General features: G+C 44.5%; 1 protein-coding gene across 1 annotated transcript; it reads right to left on the bottom strand.

The window, feature by feature from the left end:
* Positions 1-598: 598 nt before the first annotated feature.
* LOC137551292 (solute carrier family 46 member 2-like) lies at positions 599-15,631 on the bottom strand. Its single transcript, XM_068271333.1, has 4 exons — positions 14,563-15,631; positions 12,193-12,276; positions 5,628-5,784; positions 599-828 (listed from the first exon to the last, which is right to left on the bottom strand). Exons 1-4 carry the CDS (start codon positions 15,629-15,631, stop codon positions 774-776), a joined length of 1,365 nt encoding a protein of 454 aa, XP_068127434.1. The 3' UTR covers positions 599-773.
* Between the last annotated feature and the right edge of the window lie 8,833 nt (positions 15,632-24,464).

The following is a 24,464-nucleotide window of genomic DNA, read 5'->3' as shown; positions in this document are numbered from 1 at the left end:
CCTGCAGCTAGGTATTGCCATGGTTGCTGCCTGATTGCTGTGATTGAGTCACCTGTATGAAATGGCTCTGTGAGGAATCTTTCACTGGAAGTGAAAACAAAGTTTGCATACATTATACATATACAGAACTCACACAAGAACAATATATTATATTATATATTATACTATACTTTACCATTATAATATATATTATACTATACTTTACCATTATGTTTCCTAAACATCAAAGTTTAAAAGAGAAGTTAAAGACAGTCTAAAGGTGGCCACTAACGATCCAATGTCTAGCGAAAAATCGTTTGAGCGATTACAAATTCTGATCGGAAGTGAAATTGTTTACTACACCATCAACGAACAAATCTTTGCTTTCTATCTATCACAACCGACAAGAAAATCCAAATTTTTGGTTGATGAAAATCTAATCGGACGACTATTTTTATAATCATTTGTAATCGATTGTGTCCATCAATCGAGATTATTTACAACCAATCCGATCAAAACGTCTGATTGTTTGCACAATTTTTCGCTAGAAATTGGACCGTTAGTGGCTACCTTTAGATATATTTACAACCTTACCAAAATAATAAGTATAAATCTGAGAAAGGTCAAATAAAGCATCTGCTGACAGTCTGGCCTATCATAGTCATGAGGTGACAAGGAGTTGGATGCGATTATATGACTAAACACACAAGAACTGTGTTGGCTGACATTGCAGTCATTGGTTATGTCTTATGCCTTATCAATTTATCATCCTGTGATTAATGTCCTCTGGAATATTACTCATGAGTAGCAAGTATCTGCGTTCTTCTGTAAGCCTTGTAGGCTATAAAGCTGAAGAGACAAAAAATGAAAAGAAGGATATAAATAATTAGATCATGGTAAAACAAATCAACAAACCCATCTTTAAGTTTCACCATTTATTGCGCAAGGGCAGCTGCTGGGTATATGATTATCAGAATTATTAGAAGGTAAGAGTACCAGATATACTCAAGTATAAATTAAAATATTTGGCATTGAGGATAACAATTTTAAATGTGGTTCCTATAGTAAAAAACTCAGTTTATACATGGGCAGGGCATTGAACAACAGGCTAAGAAAAAACCTGAAGTTTGAGAACCTGCTACAAGAGATGAGAAGGAAACCATACTTTCATTCATAGATGTTTCCCTCATTGATGCCTTTCCAGACATACTAACCGGAAGCTGGGAAGTACCGTATGTGTGTCTATGCCTGGTGCTGCCCACTCATGTCATTAGTAAGATAAGTGTCCTGGGGTTTATGTGTGACAGTGGTTGGTGCACTTAAAGCTGACATATAAATGCCACTGCCACATAAGTGGCTGTGCATCCAGGAACTCTGTCCCCAGTGCTCTCCTCTCTGCCACTAATGAATATGGTATACTCTCATATCCTACACAATCACTGCCCAACTTTCTCATTGTTTCCCAGGTTATGGGGGAAATGCCACAACAGCCTTCTGCTCTCAACTGTCCCACTGCATGGCCCAGCAGGAATGTAGGAAACCATAGTGCAGGGTGCCAATTTCAGGACTGTACGGCTGCTCAGATGCCCTCTTACTGTCCATTTATTTAAGAATAGAGGTCTTAAAGAGTACCAAATACCACTTTTTTTCTGGTTTCTAATAGCTATAAGGAGCTGCCATGCCCCCCCCCCCCCCCCAGCTGTCCATTATTTATCCAAGAGAAGGTGTAAAGATAGCATCTGTGACTTCTCTAAACTCTTTGAAGCATAGTGTACTATGCCCCCCTTCCCCCAATGAAAGGTTTTGTTCTCTCTCTGCAAATGTGTGCAATAAAACAATTACAAGTCCTTATATGCCTGACATTTCTGCAGTCGGTTGGGCAGGCCTCGGTAGTAGTGTAAAAAGCCTCTGCTAAACTTTTATGTGTAAAAAGAAGAGGTAAAAAAAAGAAGAGGTAAAATTGAAGTTTTTATTTTAATAATGAGCCACATCAAAGGCATGTGTTTTTTAAATAATTTTTTTGATACCCTGGGTGCTAAAAATTGTACTTGGTTCACTTTAAAAGCCTATTTTAAGGTGTGTGTGTGTGTGTGTGTGTGTGCGTGCGTGCGTGCGTGCGTGCGTGCGTGTGTGTGTGTGTGCGTGTGTGTGTGTAATGGAGGGGCATGTGAATGATGTTACAGGAAGTGACAGTATTAGTACTGGGGATAGAAAGTGTTGGTTACCAAACATGTAAAATGGGCACAAGGCTACTTTGCACACCACCAAAGGCTGCAATGCAATTTGCGGCTATGGCCGCATCCAGCATGTAATTCGGGTGCGGTGTTTTGTCTGGAGTATAGGCTGTCATGACCAGTTATCAGAGGTTCCCTTTATTCCAATCTAAATGCACAGCCTTCACACCCACACATCAAACGAATGTTGTTTACAGCAGAGACAGATAAACATCGAACTAGTGTTGTAAACCCAGGTGGTGGTGTGATATAGGTGAACCTGGCTACTGGCGGAGTGGTGGGGGATTGGTAAAAGGTGCTCAGTGAAGCTGTGGGGGATTGTTAGATTGTGGTGGCAATCAGAAATGGGTGCTCGGCTATAGTATAACCAAGCACCGGGGGTTATGTTGGGCACCGGGTTTGCAATGTAGCGAGTGCCAGGCTTCAAATAATTGGTGATGTCTCTATAGCTGAGAACTGGGGGATGGTAGGTATTGGTGTTAAGTGTAGGTAGGGGGAAAATAGTATTAAGTGTAGGGAGGGGGTAGGTTAGTGTTAGGCATAGGTAGGGCAAGGTCAGTGTGAGGTTAGGTTACATATGGGAGTTAGTAGAATATTGGTATAATTAGCAGTATTCTACTATCAAGAATCAGGGATGGTATAATATCAGTAAAATTACCGATATTCTAGTATAAGAAGCATCTTATGCCCATTTTATCAAGCTCCCCTAATCAATGTATGTGTTTGTTATGGTGTGTGTTACAACCACTAGGGGATATTTGTACAATGATGGAATTTATGTGCATATTTAATAATGTGCTTAGAGGCACTTTATGAGTGTCTTCTTCAACAAACTTCAGCAGACTTTCTAATTAGCTTCACATTTTTTTTTATTTTACTGATATTCAATGCATATTATTGCATCTGTTTTTTTTGTTTTTTTGACTGCTAATAACTTTCCTAGAACAATGTAAAAGGGCTAGTTCACAGTAGGTCCGGTAACATATCCGTGGCTCTGTTTTTAAAACCTGATGAAAACCGGAGCCAGTGATAGCAATGTTAAAAATAGCAGCCGTCTTCACCCAAACAAAAAACATATCTGTATGCATTTGCAGGGACCCGTTTTCAAAACCTGAATGGAAGGTCCGGATTTTCTGCATTTTCCCGCGACGCATATGGATCCTGATACACGCAGAGGTAGTGGCAGGCAAAAGGAAAACGGATCCCCCTCTACACAGGCAGTTTTGGACACAGAAACGGATCCGGTTTCTGTGTCCCAGCCTGTGGGGAGAGAGGGGGCCGCCATGCTGGAGGGTGATAGCAGCCAGGATGGGGGTGACAGCAGTCGGCGGTCCCTCACCTGGGTACCCTGTCCCCGCTCCTCCTCCAGCTAGTTTCAATAATAATGCCGCGTCACTTCCTGTAATGCCGTCCAATGAACAACAGAGGGCGGCATTACAGGAAGTGACGCGGCAGCGGTGGGACGCAAGGAAGTAAGTTCCCCGCTTGCCGTTTCTTGCTACATTTGATTAGATTCATTTTAAATTGTTTAAATTATTGAAACTAGCTGGAGGGGGAGCGGGGACAGGGGACCCAGGTGAGGGGGGGAACGACCCCCCTCCCTGCTGTCACCCCGTCCTGCCTGCTACCCCCTCCATTCGTTTTTTTTTTGGCCCCCCCAAAAAAATCGCAAATGGATCAAAAACGTATGCTACAAAAGGGCAGCATGGATCTGTTAGTGCTCAGCTTTGCCAGGATCACGGACCGCAAGCTCCGTCCTGCAACCGTGCCTAGTGTGGTCCTATCCTAAGACTTTAATTTCAGCGGACCGAGAGCTGTTTTCAGCAGCTTGTTACAGACTCTATGGGCTTGATTCACAAAGCCGTGCTAACTGTTTAGCACGGGTGTGCTAAACAGTTGGCACGTAAAGTGGCGTTTGTGGACTTTTGCGCACGCAAAGTGCCTCGATTCGCACAATTTGCCGCGATTGCCAATTGCGCTCGCAAAAGTCCGCGAACGGCACTTCACGTGCTAACTGTTTAGCACAGCCGTGCTAAACAATTTGCACGGCTTTGTGAATCAAGCCCTATGTCTACTCTCCCCTGTTCTGATGGGAGTGGAGAGTCTCTGGAACTCTCTTGCCTTGTCACTGGTTACTCTACATCATACAATGCACAGGACATAGATGTGGTCAACAAAATGCAATCATCTTCTTTGCGTTCAACCATGTTATGCAGGTTTATATTTTGTCCTTTATAAATGGACGAATAATTGCCCAGAGAATTGCTCTGGAGTGTGACTCTTCATGATTGGGCTTCTTGATGTCTATGAACACTTTCTACAAATGGAAAATATGTTTGGTATGGGGAAAATTCCAGGATTTCTGATTCATTTAGACCAGTTCTTCACATCCAGTACCTGAACTGACGTGATACAGGGGCCCTGAACTGACATGTGATACAGGGACTAATGCACAAACCGCAAGTACTATTGCTGGGTGCACGTTACCATAGCAATGCTCACATTACCCGTGTACCGCGGGTCGCACTAATTGTGCAATGTGGGGTACTCTGCTGTCACTAGCATGGGTAATATTGCTGTGCATACCTGCACACAGCAATATTGCCGGCAATTTGCCCATGAGTAGATAATTATCTGTATGTATCATGCTAGTGCTGCATATAATTAGGCTGTATCCATGTTTTTCTATTTATTACTGAAAGGGTAAAACATTCCGGTATTAAATTACCAACATTTTCTCTATAGTCCAAGCCCCACTAATAACCAGTTAAAGCCCAAAAAAACTTTGGAGTTGAGTGTATGAAATAGATAAAAAAGTCAACAGTTCATAGATTGTAGCTCTCAGACACTAATGCCGGGAATATATGATGAGTTGTTTTTGGCAGATTTACTTTCTGATCGATATTCCGATCATTTTTCTAATCGATTTCCATTCACTTAAATGAGAAAATTGATCAGAAAAATTATCTAAATCAGATCGGACCTGTTGGAAATTATCTATCGAGCCCTCTATCTGCCCAAAAAAACTCATGGTGTATTCCCAGTATAAAAGACTATGTCAGTCAGTTGAGACATTAAAACATTAAACCTTTTTTTAACTTTTAAATGGAAAATAAAGCTGGGATTCTAAGGTCATTTTTAAGAGTAGGAGGATAGATACAATCATTTATCTCATCATTTTTTTTTTCAGTTCAGGTTTGCTTTAACGCCTATTGTGATGACCAGCATACATATTCTTTCATGTTTTGAGTCTATTTACCCAGTTTTTGGATCTCTATGTAATGTAAAAGCTTGTGATATATGTCTGCAATTTTTGGGTGGCCACCATTGTTCCTCATTGACAACTATGAGAACTTTTCCAGCATATACAGTGCAATACAGTACTATCAGAACACAGGGAAACAACATATTTACCTCATTGGAATAAAACTGATAAAGGCAACAATGAAGATCACAATGAAGCTGAAACCACTAAACCAATCTAGAGTAGCCTGGTAAATTTTAATGAATGCGGTTGAGTTTGCCACAGCCACAACTCCCATGATGATCTGAAGCACAGCAAACACCTTTCCTGAAAGAAAAAAAAAGAACCAACTGAAGAAAAAGAGAAAGTTCCCTTAGGGCTCTTTCACATTAGGGCAGACTTTGTGCGTTAACGCAAATGGCAGCCGTTTGCGTTAACCAAGGTAAGATGAAAGTCCATAGACTTTCATTTTACCTTTCACACTCGATGCTGCGTTTCGATGCGTTGCGGTTCCGCCGCACCCGGGCGCAGTTTTTTCTCCAACGCACCCGCGAGCCGGCGTTTTCCATCGGGTTTAATTACCAGCTACCGCCGCTGATTGCATCGCACCGCAGATACCCGATGACACGCCGCAGGCAGACAACGCGTGCAGGAGAACGGCTCCTGTTCGCGTTGTCTGATGTGAAAGAGCCCTTACAGTATGGTCATTAAAAGAAAGCTTGGCCTGGTGTGATATGTAGTTTCATTTGAACCTGACCTTTGGAATGCAAACCCAGAGGCGGGACAAGATTCTCCAGCACCCAAGGCTGAGACACCAAAGTGCGCCCCTCCATCCCTCCCACCCCAGCCGTCACACGCTGATTGCTATTAGACTAATGCTGGGCATACACAGCATTTTTTATCTTATCAGTCGAGCCGCTGATGTCTCGATTGATAATTTCCGACAGGTCCGATCAGCGAGGCGCTTGATTCCCCGCTCGATACCCACGGGCGGACAATGGGAAGAAAACAAGCGGAAGATAAGGAGCGCCAGCGGGGACGAACGGGGATCGATCCAGGCGCCGGTGGGGACGAGCCGGGATCGAGCCAGCAGCTCAATCCGGCGCATAAATCTAACCGTGTATGCCCAGCATAAAAGGCATCCCAGATAAGAGGCATCCCAGGGCCCCCAAACCCTTAATCTCTAGTTATCTGGCTTGCAAGTGTCCTTTTTTCTTATTTCTCTCTGCTACAAACACAATAGGGGAATGATAGCTGAGTGAGTTACACTGCGCCCTGAGGCTGGAGCCTCTCTCGCCTCTGCCTCAGCCCAGCCCTGTGCAAACATATCTCTCCCCCTCCCCCAGGAAAAAGTGGTAATCCTCTTTACTTATCAACCCATGCAAAATAATTGAGGTGTTGACACATGGACCTGTAAGCAAGAAGGTTTTTAGTCTGGATCAGTATCCATCCAAAATAGTAAAAACAGCTTTAAACAGCCTTTGAAGTACGGTATTTTTTAAATACTGCTGAGTGTTTGGTGGTCCTATTGGTGATCCCCTTATCAGTTTTTATTTAGACGATCAGGAATCTGGAGGAGGAACAAATGAAAAATGTTTTGTGGTAAGGATGCTCTTAGTTATTTTTACTGCTAGTAGCTCACTAGCAGAATTAGGTAGAGCCAGCCTTGAGTAAGAGACATGAGTGGCATTTGTCTTTTGTTGAACTGAAGGGAGAATCTAAGTCATTCCATATATGTTATGCTTAAATAATGTGTGCACTATACAGTGGGGTGCGAAAGTTTGGGCAACCTTGTTAATCGTCATGATTTTTCTGTATAAATCTTTGGTTGTTACGACAAAAAATGTCAGTTAAATATATCATATAGGAGATGTGACGGATTGCGGAGAAACCGCCGCACGTTCTGGCAGTGAGGCGGCGGAATCCGCGCACAGAGCGGCGGTTTCTCCGCAGCAACATGCTTCTGGTTTGTCTGGATTTAGTAGTGCACACAGATGGAGAGCTACGCGCGCGCCGCAAGACAGGCCAATAGGAGAAGGGTCAGCTGATCGAGGCGGTCAGCTGATCCCAGCTCAGCAGGTGATTGGTTGATGGGAGCTGGGCGGCGCTGTGGAGCGCTTTACTATATATATCTCTTGCTGTTCAGTTGCTGGTTGTCTGGCGTTGTGAATACCTATGTGTTAGCACTCAGACCTTAGTCAGATCCTTCAGTGTGGTGGAACCAGGAGGACCTGGGAATCCACACTTAGCCAGTTCACTGTATTATTATCTGTGTATTCTCTAGCATAGTTCCAGAGTGTAGAGACCACGGACCTCACACCCCAGACTAGGAATATTGTATCTCATCTGTGTTATTCCTTAGACCAGTTCCAGGCTGTAGAGACCACGGACCTCACACCCCAGACTAGGAATATTGTATATCATCTGTGTTATTCCTTAGACCAGTTCCAGGGTGTAGAGAGCACGGACCTCACATAGGGTTGCCAGGTGTCCGGTTTTACACCGGACAGTCCGGGTTTTGTGTGCTGTGTCCGGTGCAAAAAGGCATGCTAAACCGGACAATTAAGTTGTCCGGTTTAGAGCCCCCCCCCCGCAGCGCAGGAGGAGAACAGCGCAGCAGAGAGAGAGCTGGGAGCAGCGGTGGAGAAGGGGGGCAATCTCCCCCCCTTCCCTCACCTTAGGGTGCTCTCTCTACCCCGCTGTCTCCTCCAATATGATGTGCAGGCTGGCGGGTGGCTGCGGGCGGAACTTACCTCTGTGTCGCTCCAGCGCCGGAAGTTCGGGTCCCGCAGCCGCTGAGATTCGACTCAAAAAAGATCCGGATCAAAGATCCGAATCATTCATGAGCCGGACAACACTAATCAGTCTGAATAGTGTTGTCCGGCTCATGAATGATTCGGATCTTTGATCCGGATCTTTTTTGAGTCGAATCTCAGCGGCTGCGGGACCCGAACTTCCGGCGCCTGCGACACAGAGGTAAGTTCCGCCCGCAGCCACCCGCCAGCCTGCACATCATATTGGAGGAGACAGCGGGGGAGAGAGAGCACCCTAAGGTGAGGGAAGGGGGGGGGGGGGGAGATTGCCCCCCTTCTCCACCGCTGCTCCCAGCTCTCTCTCTGCTGCACTGTTCTCCTCCTGGGGGGGGGGACTGGGGTACCTGGCTACCTATTCTGGGCACATATAGCCCCTGGCTACCTATTCCGGGCACATATACCCCCTGGCTACCTATTCCGGGCACATATAGCCCCTGGCTACCTATTCCGGGCACATATAGCCCCTGGCTACCTATTCTGGGCACATATAGCCCCTGGCTACCTATTCTGGGCACATATAGCCCCTGGCTACCTATTCTGGGCACATATAGCTCCTGGCTACCTATTCTGGGCACATATACCCCCTGGCTACCTATTCTGGGCACATATACCCCCTGGCTACATATACAGGGACATATATACCCCTGCCTACGTATACTGGGACATTTACACCCCTGCCTACATATACTGGGACATATATACCCCCTGGCTACATATACTGGGCACATATATCCCTGGCTACATATACTGGGAACACTGGCTGTTTGTCATTATGTGCATTTAGTGGTGAAAAGCTGTCTCTTATTATGTGCATTTACTGGTGAAAAGCTGTGTCTTATTATGTGCATTTACTGGTGAAAAGCTGTCTCTTGTGCATTTACTGGGGAAAAGCTGTCTCTTATTATGTGCATTTACTGGCGAAAAGGTGTCTCTTATAATGTGCATTTACTGGTGAAAAGCTGTCTCTTATGTGCAATTACTGGTGAAAAACTGTCTCTTATGTGCACTGGACCAGTACTACTGGTGAGGACAGTTAGTGACATGGCTATGTACTCTGTAATGTGCTGCAGAAGATGTCAGTGCGATATAAATACTATAAATTTTTTTAAAAAAAAGCCCATTGCTTAGCCCCACTCTACATAAAAGTGCGCTTCTGACTCCGCCCCTAACTCCACCCCTAACTCCACCCCCTGTCCGGTTTTCTCCATCAGCCGACCTGGCAACCCTAACCTCACACCCCAGACTAGGAATATTGTATATCATCTGTGTTATTCCTTAGACCAGCCCCTGGGTGTGAGACCACGGACCTCACACTCAATACTAGGCATTATTGGATATCTGTTTATGAATTGTATCTCTCCTGACTTCTCTTCTGTTTTCTGATTCGGTACCTTTGCACATCTGATCTGCTGTTGCCGACCCTGCCTGTCTCTGGTTACCAAATCTGTCTCCTGTCTCTGTACTTTATCTGCCTGTGTGTTGCCGACCTGGCCTGCCCGACCCTTCTGGCTGTCACCCAACCTTTGGGTGCTCAGTCCTCCTGCAGGGGTCCCCTGCTCCTCAGAGGGGGGCCCTGCTGCAAAACCAGTCGGGGACTCTCCCTCCTGGAGCCCTTGACTGCAGTAGAGTCTTTCTCTACTTATTGGACCACCTGCTACCCCGGGGGTTCAATTCCTACTGTTACACCAAACACACGCTTCAGGTGTCTAGAGGTTAGTACTATATCTGTATTATTGGTGATTCTGCAGATCACCAATAATCAGATTCTCTCTGGTTGCTGACACCTATCGTTACAGGAGACAGACACAGTGATATTTGAGAAGTGAAATGAAGTTTATTGGATTTACAGAAAGTGTGCAATAATTACCTAAATTTAGGCACCACAAAAATAAATTAAATAAATATTTAGTAGACCCTCCTTTTGCAGAAATGACAGGCTCTAAATGCTTCCTGTAGGTTCCAATGAGAGTCTGGATTCTGGTTGAAGTTATTTTGGACCATTCCTCTTTACAAAACCTCTCTAGTTCATTCAGGTTTGATGGCACCCGAGCATGGACAGTTCTCTTTAACTCACACCACAGATTTTCAATTATATTCAGGTCTGGGGACTGAGATGGCCACTCCAGAACGTTGTACTTTTTCCTATGCATGAATGCCTTAGTGAATTTTGAGCAGTGTTAAGGGTCTTTGTCTTGTTGAAAGATCCAGCCCCGGTGCAGCTTCAGCTTTGTCACTGATCCCTGGACATTGGTCTCCAGAATCTGCTGATACTGAGTGGAATCCATGCGTTCCTCAACTTTGACAAGATTCCCAGGCCCTGCACTGGCCACACAGCCCCATAGCATGATTAAATCACCACATTTTACTGTAGGTAGCAGGTTTTTTTCTTGGAATGCTGTGTTTTACCTCCATGCATAACATTGTTATGCCCAAATGACTCAATTTTAGTTTCATCAGTCCACAGCAGCTTATTCCAAAACGAAGCTCGCTTGTCCAAATGTGCTTTAGCATACCTCAAGCGGCTCTGTTTGTGCTGTGGGCAGAGAAAAGGCTTCCTCTGCATCACTCTCACATACAGTATCTCCTTGTTTAAAGTGCGCCGAATGGTTGAACGATGCACAGTGAACCATATGCAGCTAGATGATGTTGTAGGTCTTTGGTGCTGGTCTGTGGGTTAACTCTGATTGTTCTCACCATTCGTTGCTTCTGTTTATCCGAGATTTTTCTTGGTCTGCCACTTCGAACCTTAACTTGAACTGAGCCTGTGGTCTTCCATTTCCTCAATATGTTCCTAAATGTGGAAACAAACAGCTGAAATCTCTGAGACAGCTTTCTTTATCCTTTCCCTAAACCATGATGGTGAACAATCTTTGTCTTCAGGTCATTTGAGAGTTGTTTTGATACCCCCATGTTGCTACTCTTCAGAGAAAATTAAAAGAGTAGGGAAAATTACAATTTACCCCCTTAAATACTCTTTCTCATAATTGGATTGACCTGTGTATGTAGGTCAGGGGTCACTGAGCTTACCAAGCCAATTTGAGTTCCAATAATTAGTTCTAAAAGTTTTGGAATCAATTAAATGACAACAGTGCCAAAATTCATGCACCTGCCTAATTTTATTTAAACAACTATTGTGCACTTTCTGTAAATCCAATAAACTTCATTTCACTTCTCAAATATCACTGTGTGTGTCTCCTATATGATATATTTAACTGACATTTTTTGTTCTAACAACCAACGAAGTATACAGGAAAATCATGACAATTAACAAGGTTGCCCAAACTTTCGCACCCCACTGAACTTTTTAATTGGTTTTGCTATTTTCGGACATATTTTTATAAAATTAACATTTAAAGAAAACCTGTGATGAAAAAAACCTCCCTGGGGGGTACTCACCTCAGGTGGGGGAAACCTCCGGATCCTATTGAGGCTTCCCCCGTCTTCCTTGGTCCCACGGCGGTGACGATAAAGCTCCCCGAACAGCGGGGATGTAAATATTTACCTTCCCGGCTCCTGCACAGGCGCAGTATCGGCTCTTTCCGCACGGAGATAGGCGGAAATAGCCGATCGCTGTGAGACCGCTCTACTGTGCAGGCGCAAGTCTCCTGTGCCTGCGCAGTAGAGCGGACCCGACAGAGATCGGCTATTTTCGGCTATCTCCGTGCTGAGAGCCACAACAGCGCCCTCGCTGGAGCCAGGAAAGGTAAATAAATCAGCGCTTATCAGGCTTGTCGGGGGAGGATTCCGGGACACTTCGGGGGAGCCAGCGCTGGGATGCCTGCAGCTACAGGGGAGGGGGAAGCCTCATTGGGACCCTGAGGCTTCCCCCTCCCGAGGTGAGTACCCCCAAGGGGAACTTTTTTTTGTTACAGGTTCTCTAAAGAAAAGTTGAATTGTGTATCTTCAACTTGCTGTAACTTACCATAAGATGACTCTTTTGTGCATTTGGATAGCATAGCTCTGATAGTTGGTATAGGGATTAGAGAAAACATCATGGCGATTCTGGCTGCAAGACAGAACATGGAAGGGTTGTAATCATGGTAATATAGCATTGTGCTCACCCCTGTAGGGCATAATCAGGAGGAAGAATCTTGCAAAAACAGAAGTTTTATGGCCAACACTACTTTCCTTTTTAAACAATATTTGTAGCGCTATCTACAAAAAAAGTAAATGGCATGAGTATGTTTCTAATGTTATAGCTGATAGGCCTCTGTTTTAACCCCTTCAGACCCTGTACACCCCGAGTTTAGGCTGTTAGCTGTATTTAGTAATTACTAATACACTATGGTTTTGTAGTCAACCCAGCCAACCTGTTTTTTTGTGTGAATATGGTCCCTTTTTTGACATGGTATATTAATGCATGTATTTAATTTTTTTAGAAATAGGAGCAGAAAAAAATTGCTAAAATGATTAGAAAAGGCACTTATATTTTGCTTTTTAATTAAATGAAATTCATATTTTTTTTCCTCAAATGCATTTATCTTGAATACTACAATGCCAAATATGTGTTTTTATGACATTTTTAAGGGATTTTTGGCCAAGAATTAGGGATTCTCATTTAGACAGTTTGCTTCCTTGGTGGTATAGTGCTAATAAAATTTGTCAACAACCACAAATCCAAATCCCCACTAAATAACAAAAAGTAATTGTATTTAATAGAGCTCTGAGGTAGCTCCATATTTTTATTGAGCTTGAGTTCTGAGCAGTCACCCAAGGTATGTTCTGGTATGTTCTGGTATGGTCCTTCAGTATTAAGTATTTCATTATTTCAGATATATTGTCCAGTAATAATCTTTTAAAGTGCTGGACCACTCTGCAGCACTCAGCTTTCCTGACATGTCTATGGATTATGCCTTCATCATAATAGTGTCATTTTAATAGGTGATCATTTAGACCAGGGGTCCCCAAACGCTTTGGGTCGAGGGCCATGTCAACATACTTCAGACTGCTGGGGGGCCGGAGTATACACAAAATAATGTAGAAGTCTTTGTGCACCAGACAGTGAAGCATACCCAGGTGACAACCTGCCGTCCAATTGGACAACAGTGTCACCTGATGTGGAATTTGATTGGAAACCAGTGAATTACTGCTTTGTGGCTTCATTCTATATGTGGACCACCAATATTTAAAGATGTAGCTGACAGCATCTGTACTACATTTTGTTAGTGTGGGGGCCGGTAAAAAAGCCTCAGGGGCCACATTCGGCCCGCGGGCCATAGTTTGAGGACGACTGATTTAGACACTGTCACTCCTGTGGCTTAGTTATATGCACTTGCAGCATCTAAACATGAAGATTGTGCAGCCTGCATTCACCTTCTGTTGTCCTCTACTAAAGATGACAAACTTCTCCTACATCATTTCTCCTAACAGAATAAACCAGTTTCATCATGAAATCTGTGTGGAAGTCTCTGATTGGCTGGTTGTGATTATATGGTCACATATCACTTCTGTTTTTTGTTTTACCCAACAGTGGCAGTTGAAGTGACACATGATTGCAGTCAGTCAATCAGAGACTAATGCTGGGAATACACGGTACATTTTTGCGACTCGATTCTCCCGCCTGATCGATTCCCCACTTGATTTCGCGCCCAATTCTCTTATCCTCCATTTGTTTTTCTTATCTTTTCCTATTGTTCCCTATGCAAAATCGAGCAGGGAAACGATCGAGCGGGAGATCGGACATGGCTGAAATTATTAATCAAGCCATCTAAATGGTTTAAAAATGTACCTTGTATTCCCAGCATTAGAAATTGTTCTTATGGCCAAATCAATCATGTTTGTGTTGAAGAAATAAGTTATCTCTGCACCTTGCCTGCTGAGGGCTGGAGGTACAATGGGTGCTATTTCCAGCACTTAGCCAAAGTCTATGGCCTTGATTCACTAAAGGGTGGTAAGTGTTAGCACGCCAGTCAAAAGGCACTTAGGAAGCAAAAACAGCCGCTTCATGCGCTATTAAGTGCGCAAGCATTTGTGTGTGCAAATGTTAGCGCTGCGCGGTGCGTGCAAAACATCGCACCAGTGTGCACGCAAAATACCCTGAAAAGCTATTTTACACGCGAACGGTGCGACATTTCACCCGCACCGGTGCTACATTTCGGGCACACCGACTTAACGCGCGATCGGTAACAGCTTTAGATGCGCAAACTACTTAGCACCCTAGTTTGCACGTCCAAAGCTTTTAGGCGTGCTAACTGTGTTAGCACCCTTTTGTGAATCAAGCCCTATGTGGTTTCCTTATATGTATGTATAACTTTGCTCAAAATGAAGCAGTACGAGTAAGATATTCACTTACCAATATAATAAAGATAAGTCCAGCGCACAAAAGCCATGGTCAGAATTCCAGCAAAAAATGAAAACATCCCCAAAATAATCAAGCTTAAGTCCTGCAAACACCTGGAGAAAATCAAAACTCCAATGAAACTAGTGATGAAAATCATGTAGGCAGCAGCATTTCCATACCCAACATCTACTGGTCCCCAGTTCAGAGGTTTCTTTAGTACAAAAAAATTAATCATGTCTTCAGCACCATTAACAGCTGAATTATATAAAGTAGCACTGACAAACAGAAGGCAAATTGTCACTTTTTGGCTTGACAAATTTCCTCCCGATTGCTGATGTCTTGCATTTCCTTTGGCTGTATTGATTAATCTGCTGCGTTCTGTAATATCGGTTTCTTGAGGTTCAGCATCGTCTTCGGGTTGGTCTTCGGCCACATTCTCTTCTTTTTTTCTTATCTCACAATGTGGAACCTTTAAAATAAAAATAATATACAAGAGGCATAAAATGTAACATGCAAGGCTGCAGCTCACCAAAGCTGTTCCTGGGTGATGCATAATGTTTACATTTTCAAATATATGGCCGGAGATAAGGCTTCCGATAAATCCAGCCAAGCCAAAGGTGCAATCAACAATAATGAGCCTGAGAGACCTTTGCTCTTCTGAGGAACCTAGAGAGGCCAATGCCATAACTGCAGCCCAGTAAGCAGTAAACCAACCACAAAGACCATTGAAAGCTGCAGTGCCAAACATGACTTGTATGGGCCAGTCCAAGAGTGTTATGAGCAGAAGAAACAAACTGGACGCAGAGAATCCTAAAAGTGGGACACAAAGACTAATCTTTCTATTTCTTGTATCTCCTATTCTTGCTAAAATGTAGGCTGAGGGTATAGGGGTCAACTTGATAATGAGGTTGTAGATAATGTAGAAATCAGAGATAGACTTCTGTACCACATCTTCACTGGGTATGTCCGAAATGTTGCTTGTCTTGTTGTAGTAGCCTTTTACCACCAAAATTAAACTGGTTTCATAAAAGGCACTTGCTAACTGGGACCCAGCCACCACAGGCTCAATCCAAGTCCTCATCTTTGCCAGCTCTGAGATTATCTTCCAAATACTTCCACTTGAAGTTAAATGTCTTTTTCATTTCATGGTATGTCAGTATAAAGTTGGAAATTCCTCTGTAATTTAACAGGTTAAACCAGTTGTTAAGAACCAAAGGCTTTTAGAGTGTCAGGAACAGCTAAAGTTGTAGTTTACCATGAAAAAGATTTCAGATGATTGTGTCGCTGAACTTTCTTGTAAACTGTGCTTGAATTTTAATCTTCTGTTGATATCTTCCAGTTCCAGAGAATATTAGCTATGAGTTCAAGTAAATATTAGAAATGTTACAAGCATTAAGTAATCCAGGAAGCTTCCGTGTTGTTTCTGACCAGCAGTCCCTTGAGAAAATGAATAGCTGATTTACAAGCAATACTTCCTCCTTTACCAGACAACTGTCACTACTGGAGGCACTACAAATAGAGAAGTAGGTTCTGCGGTGTAAGAGTAGAAAGGCTGGCATGAGGAAAAAGACAAAGGTGCATTGTCACTACCAGACCGTTTCTCTAGTGTTATTATGCTTAAATCTCAGTGTTTATTTTTAAAGACAATGTTCTGACATGTACAGTATTACTCAAAGCCTATCTCAAGAAGAACTGCTTAAAGCAAACCTAAGCTGAAAATAAACTTATAAGATAGTTGTAAATATAGTAGGAGTGGTAAACTGGAATTTCCAACAGTCTCACATTTTTAGTTTCAGTTTAAGGGCTGCAATTCTAATATGAACTGAAAACAGCAGTGTGATCTGGTTCAATCATCTCCCAAGAGAGTGAATTTATTACCATTTAAACGTCTCATTACATTTATACATAGAACATCCAATTTTTTATATTATATACAGTCTATAATCTTTCTTCTGCCTGCTGGACAAATGAACAGAAGTGACTACATCTATTTTCTCTTACATTTCAGCTCCCTCCACATCCCTCCCACTAGCCCTAAGGGCCTGAGCTCACTGTTGCAGTTGTATCTGCTTTTCAGTTACACATCAATGTTAGATATGCTGAAAGTCGTACAGAAGTGGACACAACTGCAGTAGGGCTCAGGGCCTAATGCCGGGGTGTCCAATAGGTTAATTGCGATCTACCAGTAGATAGTGACCTCCTATTTGGTATATCACAGCCATATGGCCTAGTCACATTACATTTTGCGGCCGGCAGCTGTATAACGCGGCCCCATTAAATTCTGCTGCTGGAAGACGGGAGGAGAGAGGCAGTGCGGCTGAAGAGGAGAGGCCAGGGGCGGCTCTGCCATGACACGAAATCTTGGCTGGGGGCTGCGCCGGGCAAAATGCTTCCACGCTTGCTGCCGTCTACCCCTTCGCCCGCCGGAGTATTCCCTCAGCTGCCGGCTTGTTCATCTGCTCTCCAGCCAGCCGTGGCTGAAGGAGAGGAGACCAGGACGAGCCCCAGACACTGCCATTGGAGCTGGAAGGAGGTAAGTGGCACCCAGGCACCTACACCTACTTATCTATTCTGAATGCACTTATACCTAACTATACTATACCTGGATACCTATACTGAAGGCCCCTATACCTAGCTATCTATACTGAAGGCACCTATACCTGGCTACCTATACTGAAGGCACCTATACCTTGCTATCTACACTGAAGGCACCTATACCTAACTATCTATACTGATGGCACCTATACCTAGCTACCTATACTGTTAATGTTGGTAGATCTCCTGGACTCTGCACATATTAAAGTAGCTTGTGAGCCAAAAAGTGTGGGCATCCCTGCACTAATGCATGCCAAACTCTATGAGATCTTATTTTATTGAGAGACATATCCACAATTCAAGGGGAGGGGGCAATAAAAAACAAAGATAGCATGCAAGGAGAGGACAATCTCTGCTTAATTTGGTATGAAAATAATTTGATATGATTTTAAGGCAGGCAGGCATCCCTATGATATCAATTCATTATAAGAATAAATATGCTTGGACAAAAAAAAAATCACAAAAAAATCAAATATATATTTACATTAAGTGCTAAATGCTGTAAACAATAGCAAATAAATGTACAAATATCAACACCAAAAAGTAAGTATATAATATGGGTGCTAACTATATTTCCTGTAAACAAAGTATCTCAATGTTTACCCTCCTGAACTGACCTGGAGAACACAATACATCATGGTTTCGCTGCAGACAGAGGGAAACATCAACCTGTTGCCATTCCCCCTTCTCCATAATCACCTGTGGGAAGTTCAGCCTCGGGTGTAAGATTACAGATTCTCCGGTTAGTATACCAATGGACTTAATATCATATGTAATAACTGGGCGCGATTCTGAATACACTATAAGTGAAGTCGCATAGCATTTTTCAGAATCTGGATCAGTACAACCCAACCACGAACTCGCCCACCATTTTGGACTAGTAAAAGTTATGTGTTTTGGGAGATGTTTACCAACTTGGGAAATTAGCTCAAAAGGTGTAACGATTGTGGAATCGTCTCCGTGGTCAGCGCACAAGACGTGCACTGACACGGCGGATTTCCTCCACAAGCATATACATTTGCAGGAACCCAGCAGTAGGTGCAATGCACCTGCAGAGGGAGATTCCTGACGGCAGGTGGAGCTGTGGAGTGCAGAGGAACAGCTCCTCTGCTCTACCACACACGCCAGACAGGAATTGCACGAAGGGAAGAACCGTAATCGCAAGAGAAGCGATTGAGAGTGAGCACATAGACAGATTGTGTGTGTGTGCATAAAACTAGTCACCAACCCACGACTGTGCACACACCACAGCAGATACGAAGCAGGAACGCGATCGTGAGAGGTGCGATCGCCAGACGTGACACAAGGCTACAGCAAGGCGGAGCACAAGAGTAGCAAAGGCACAGCAAATCATACAATGAGGAGATACGGAAAATAACAAACGCTAGCTAACCGCGAACACCGCACTCATTCGCAACAGTGCACGCGGTTATGCGCGGTCTCCACGTGATAAGCACAATAGAGACAAGCACGCCTAACTAACCATCAACAGACAAACATGAAACAGAGGACGCGAACGCTTGCTTAACGGTTACCTCACCGAGCCTCCAGCAAGCGTCCGTAGCAGACAAGACAGACACATGAAAACAGGGACAAGCGAGAGATAGGATCCACAGCACTAGCGAGAAGCGAGTGCGATCCAGGTACAGAGTAGCAGAACAGAAGGATCCACAGCACTAGAGAAAAGTGGCTAGCGCGATCCCAGGAGACAGAACAGAAGGATCCACAGCGCTAGCGAAAAGTGGCTAGCGCGATCCCAGGTGACAGAACAGAAGGATCCACAGCGCTAGCGAAAAGTGGCTAGCGCTATCCCAGGAGACAGAACAGAAGGATCCACAGCGCTAGCGAAAAGTGGCTAGCGCGATCCCAGGAAACAGAACAGAAGAGATAGCTGGTAGCAACCGCTGCACCAGCTATACTCCAAGAACAGAGATCAGAACCATTTCCTGTCGACCACCGCTGGGACAGGACAACAGCAACAGAACAAACAAACAGATAAACAATCCTAACTGCACTTAGGGAATCTGCCTAGCACAGTTTCCAGGAATTACTCTAAGCTGATCTTCAAACCAAGAGCATGGCTGACACTCTCCAGAGTGTTTCACAGGAAGACTCCTTATGACCAGCCAAGCATTGTGGGAAAGACATAGTACTTATAGTACACGCCTCCAATGAATGTGGCCAGGCAATTTGCATGACAACGTATGCAAATTCCTCTGCAAGCACAAGCTGCAAAACTGACAGAAGCTCTTCTTTCCAGAGTCCTGCAGGATGCAAACCTACACAATGGCCAGAAAGCTGCCTGCCTGCACAGGCAGCGGAGAAAATCATCACAGTACCCCCCCCTCCAGGGTCGAATTCCAGACGACCCTCAAAACTGATATCTCCAAACCACTTTAACAGAAGACTCATGAAGGTCGGGGCAGCCCGACAAGGTCCAATTCCAGAGTCAATCCACCCGAAACCGACCTCATCGGAAACAGAAGCCACCGAAACATGCCCATCAGTACTACCAGTCTCAGTATAACACCCATCAGGACTGTGAACGCCAGAGAAGAAGCCATCGACACCCTCCAGACAATACCCACCACCTTCCAAGGAGTGTCCGAAAATACCAAACCTGCCACAATACCTGTTCGAAGTGTCCCTTACACCACAAAAGCCACCGTTGATCTTATCCAGGGTACCAAGCAAAATTTTTCCCGGAATCTCCCAGAACCTTTTGAAGCTCCACAGAGATCCCAAGAGGGCAGAACAATAACCAGGCTCACATGGAGAACTATCAAGAACCCCTATGGAACCAATGACAATTCCAGACTCAGAATTATGAGGACACCCATGAAGATCAAGACTTTCAGGGACCACTTCTGGGCATGCAAGCAGGCAGGCTAAATCAGAACATGTCTCCACCGAGGAAGCATCTGAGTATGCTGGTAACCGAGGCACACTTGGGCTTTCTGGGTCATAGAGCACACTGGGGTACACCAGCACAGGAGAAAACTCAGGACATGTTGGGGAACTGCCAACCTCAGAGTCCGACACGAGGAAACCAAAACCAGGACCGGGCAGAGAATCATCACGAGTAGAGGTCACAGGTACTGGTCTTTCAAAAGAAGACTCGGTCTCAGGCTTAAAAATCTCAATGACTGTAATGATATCTGACAGAAATTCATCATTGACTACACATGACTGAAGCTCCACCAGAGCTGAAAAGGTAGCTAGCAAGGCAGCAATGCCTACTGAAGTGGGCAACACCTCAGAAGGACTTGGGGGGCAGGAGACGTCTCCTACAAGTTCTGCACCCTTTGGGAGGAACTCGGAGATCTCCAGGAGGTCAGACAGGACCTCAGGAACATCTTTTTTCAAGTTTCCTAAGAAGGATTCTGAACTATCCATGTTACAGGGCAAAGCTTGAACTTTATTTTGTGAACCGGGCAGATGTCCCAGGGAAGGTTCCACCATAAACTGAGACTGAATTTCATCATCAGGACAGGGATACACAGAAATATCTAGTGAAACTAACTCTGGCTTTCTGAGTTTCATTTCACTGCAGGGAAATTCCTCCATAGCAGTCAAACCAGACTGCAATTCCAAAATAGCAGAGAAACAGGTAACAATGGTTGCAATACCTAGACGAGCCTCTAGGGACACTGCAGGAGATTTTAAACAAGGTAATATTGACTCATCCAGATTACTGGGTGGAGAGTCAGTACTTACTTCAGAATCAGACTCGCAAATGTCAATGCGAGTGGACATAATGTCTTTATTCATGATACAGGGCAGGCTCAGAGACATCTTCTCTGGACAGAGCAAGGGTGCTTCAGTATCAGGTTCACAAAACCAAAGTGCTGTCTCACTCTTAGACTCGGCTAACGATGTCGAATCCGAGGAGACAGAACGCAAAATTTGCGAATCCACAATCGCTTTAGGTTGCGAAACCGAACACTCCAAAGACCGGGATTCTGAGGTCTCCAAGCTGGATTGCTGGATCTCAGAAACGCCAGCTGACAATGTACCTTTACAAACGTCACCTGAATGACGTACACGTAGTTCATTCAGAATCATTTTCCACATACAAATCAGCGGACTCACAAGGTCAAATTCACACCCCTTTTTTTCTCTTAAGGCGGAAACATAACTTATACATGCTCTCAAGACAGATTCACTTCTGGCAATGTAGTACTCACAAAACGACTCTGAATCGTTCTCCAATACATACACCAACGCTTCGAGCTGTTTTTTCCGGAACGGGGGCTCCCATTCACACCTGACTAGGTCTGAGCATTCATACTGAACAATGTTAGGGGAAGTTGTGACAACAACATGAGGAATCATATTAATTTTACTCTTGAAACTGCATAGTTTGGGAATTTTCCCCATAGCAAGATCATATATGGAGGATCTTAAAGTAGTACTGAGAGAAGAAGATCTGTTTTTACATGACAAGGGATCCCACAAATCATTGACAAAACTGACACACTCACGCCGATCACAATCGGCAGGAACATCTGAGAAACAGGCATAAGATCACACAGATTTAACCTCTAAACAAACGGGAGAAACTCCATCAGAATTCACGCAGGTGTCCACAGTCGAGGCACACCCATTCATTTCAGGTCGCACAGTGTCCACACTCACTTGCTTTACCCCAGAAAGACAGGAATAATCATGTGACAATGGTGTCTCTTTATTGGAAATAATTGGTTGGTGTGTGTGCAATTCGTCCAAAATAGTCTGCCACACATAAATCACCAGATCCACATCACACTCATCACATTCATCAGAATCAATCAAAAGGTACATAGAGTCGAGACAATCATTCAGGTCATCCGCGCTCTTTGCGATATAAAAATCGCAAAAGGCTTTCCAATCGAAATCAAACTCTTCCAACAAGGCCCCAATTTCCCATGAGGCAAATGGCGGTTCAAACAACCCAGTATCTAGGTAATCTCCATATGGGTTGGGGTCAGGAACGAGGACAGACTTTTTAACTGCTTTAATGTAGTGTGCGATCCTACCTATAATAGGATCCACATATGCCTTTGCCTCAGGCAATGACATCTGAAACAAATCGAAGGTTCCCTCTGCCCTGGGAATTTTGGTTTGGCTGGTCATACTGTAACGATTGTGGAATCGTCTCCGTGGTCAGTGCACCAGACGTGCGCTGACACAGCGGATTTCCTCCACAATCGTATAAATTTGCAGGAACCCAGCAGTAGGTGCAATGCACCTGCAGAGGGAAATTCCTGACGGCAGGTGGAGCTGTGGAGTGCAGAGGAACAGCTCCTCTGCTCTACCACACACGCCAGACAGGAATTGCACGAAGGGAAGAACCGTAATCGCAAGAGAAGCGATTGAGAGTGAGCACAGAGACAGATTGTGTGTGTGTGCATAAAACTAGTCGCCAACCCGCGACTGTGCACACACCACAGCAGATACGAAGCAGGAACGCGATCGTGAGAGGTGCGATCGCCAGATGTGACACAAGGCTACAGCAAGGCGGAGCACGAGAGGAGCAAAGGCACAGCAAATCATACAATGAGGCGATACGGAAAATAACAAATGCTAGCTAACCGCGAACACCGCAATCATTCAAAACAGTGCACGCGGTTATGCGCGGTCTCCACGTGATAAGCACAATAGAGACAAGCACGCCTAACTAACAATCGACAGACAAACATGAAACAGAGGACGCGAACGCTTGCTTAACGGTTACCTCACCGAGCCTCCAGCAAGCGTCCGTAGCAGACAAGACAGACACATGAAAACAGGGACAAGCGAGAGATAGGATCCACAGCACTAGCGAGAAGCGAGTGCGATCCAGGTACAGAGTAGCAGAACAGAAGGATCCACAGCACTAGCGAAAAGTGGCTAGCGCGATCCCAGGAGACAGAACAGAAGGATCCACAGCGCTAGCGAAAAGTGGCTAGCGCGATCCCAGGAGACAGAACAGAAGGATCCACAGCGCTAGCGAAAAGTGGCTAGCGCGATCCCAGGAGACAGAACAGAAGGATCCACAGCGCTAGCGAAAAGTGGCTAGCGCGATCCCAGGAGACAGAACAGAAGGATCCACAGCGCTAGCGAAAAGTAGCTAGCGCGATCCCAGGAGACAGAACAGAAGAGATAGCTGGTAGCAACCGCTGCACCAGCTATACTCCAAGAACAGAGATCAGAACCATTTCCTGTCGACCACCGCTGGGACAGGACAACAGCAACAGAACAAACAAACAAACAGATAAACAATCCTAACTGCACTTAGGGAATCTGCCTAGCACAGTTTCCAGGAATTACTCTAAGCTGATCTTCAAACCAAGAGCATGGCTGACACTCTCCAGAGTGTTTCACAGGAAGACTCCTTATGACCAGCCAAGCATTGTGGGAAAGACATAATACTTATAGTACACGCCTCCAATGAATGTGGCCAGGCAATTTGCATGACAACGTATGCAAATTCCTCTGCAAGCACAAGCTGCAAAACTGACAGAAGCTCTTCTTTCCAGAGTCCTGCAGCATGCAAACCTACACAATGGTCAGAAAGCTGCCTGCCTGCACAGGCAGCTGAGCAAATCATCACAAAAGGCCATTCACCTTCATGCAGAGACTGTATTATTAATTTGATGTTGGTTGACAGTTCTGTCTGTCCTTGTGTGCAGAACAACGCCCATGATGTATTCCTTCCTCTTCTCACTACATTGTCTACCAGTGTCTTGAAGTTCTCAATGAAATCTCTAGCAACATTTACTTGTGTGTTTATGTGTTTTTGTTGAATGTTGTCAAGGATATCATTGATCTCTCTTTGTTTAACAAATCCTTGCTTGCTATCTGACGCTATGGCAGATAACTTATTCCTTATAATCTCAATATCGGCTTCATTTAGGATTCCCATTCCTGTACCAACTCCTCCGAGTACAGTGCCGAATACATTCCTTTTCTCTCGATTACTCCTCAAGAGTAGGCGCTCATTTCTGCTGCTTGCACGTCTACCCGTATTACTCTTGGGAGTAATCCAGTTGTATAAACCACGTACTTGATTGCGGGTGTATTTAGCACATACCTGATAGTAGTTCTTTATTAACCACTGAGATATGTTAAAGTGCCAGGTGGACATGACATATTGTACCTCAGTGATAAGTGTTCTTTTAGAATTTAGATTTACTTGGAGTGGTTGTCCTATCTAGTGTTGGGTGAACAGTGTTCGCCACTGTTCGGGTTCTGCAGAACATCACCCTGTTCGGGTGATGTTTGAGTTCGGCCAAACCGTTCGGCCACATGGCCGAACTAAGAGCGCATGGCCGAACGTTCCCCGAACGTTCGGCTAG

Source organism: Hyperolius riggenbachi, chromosome 1 (genome assembly GCF_040937935.1).
Source record: "Hyperolius riggenbachi isolate aHypRig1 chromosome 1, aHypRig1.pri, whole genome shotgun sequence".
Classification (NCBI taxonomy): domain Eukaryota; kingdom Metazoa; phylum Chordata; class Amphibia; order Anura; family Hyperoliidae; genus Hyperolius; species Hyperolius riggenbachi.
The sequence above is the reverse complement of the archived record's forward strand: the minus strand, read 5'-3'. Positions and strand labels throughout refer to the sequence as shown.

What these genes read in the sequence shown, in the direction of transcription:
- LOC137551292 (XM_068271333.1), bottom strand. Translation starts at nt 15,631, where the DNA reads ATGAGGACTTGGATTGAGCCTGTGGTGGCTGGGTCCCAGTTAGCAAGT. An exon ending in GACTTATCTTTATTATATTG is followed by an intron (nt 12,277 to 14,562) that starts GTAAGTGAATAT and finishes TCTGTCTTGCAG; the next exon opens with CCAGAATCGCCATGATGTTT. An exon ending in ATCAGTTTTATTCCAATGAG is followed by an intron (nt 829 to 5,627) that starts GTAAATATGTTG and finishes TTGTCTCTTCAG; the next exon opens with CTTTATAGCCTACAAGGCTT.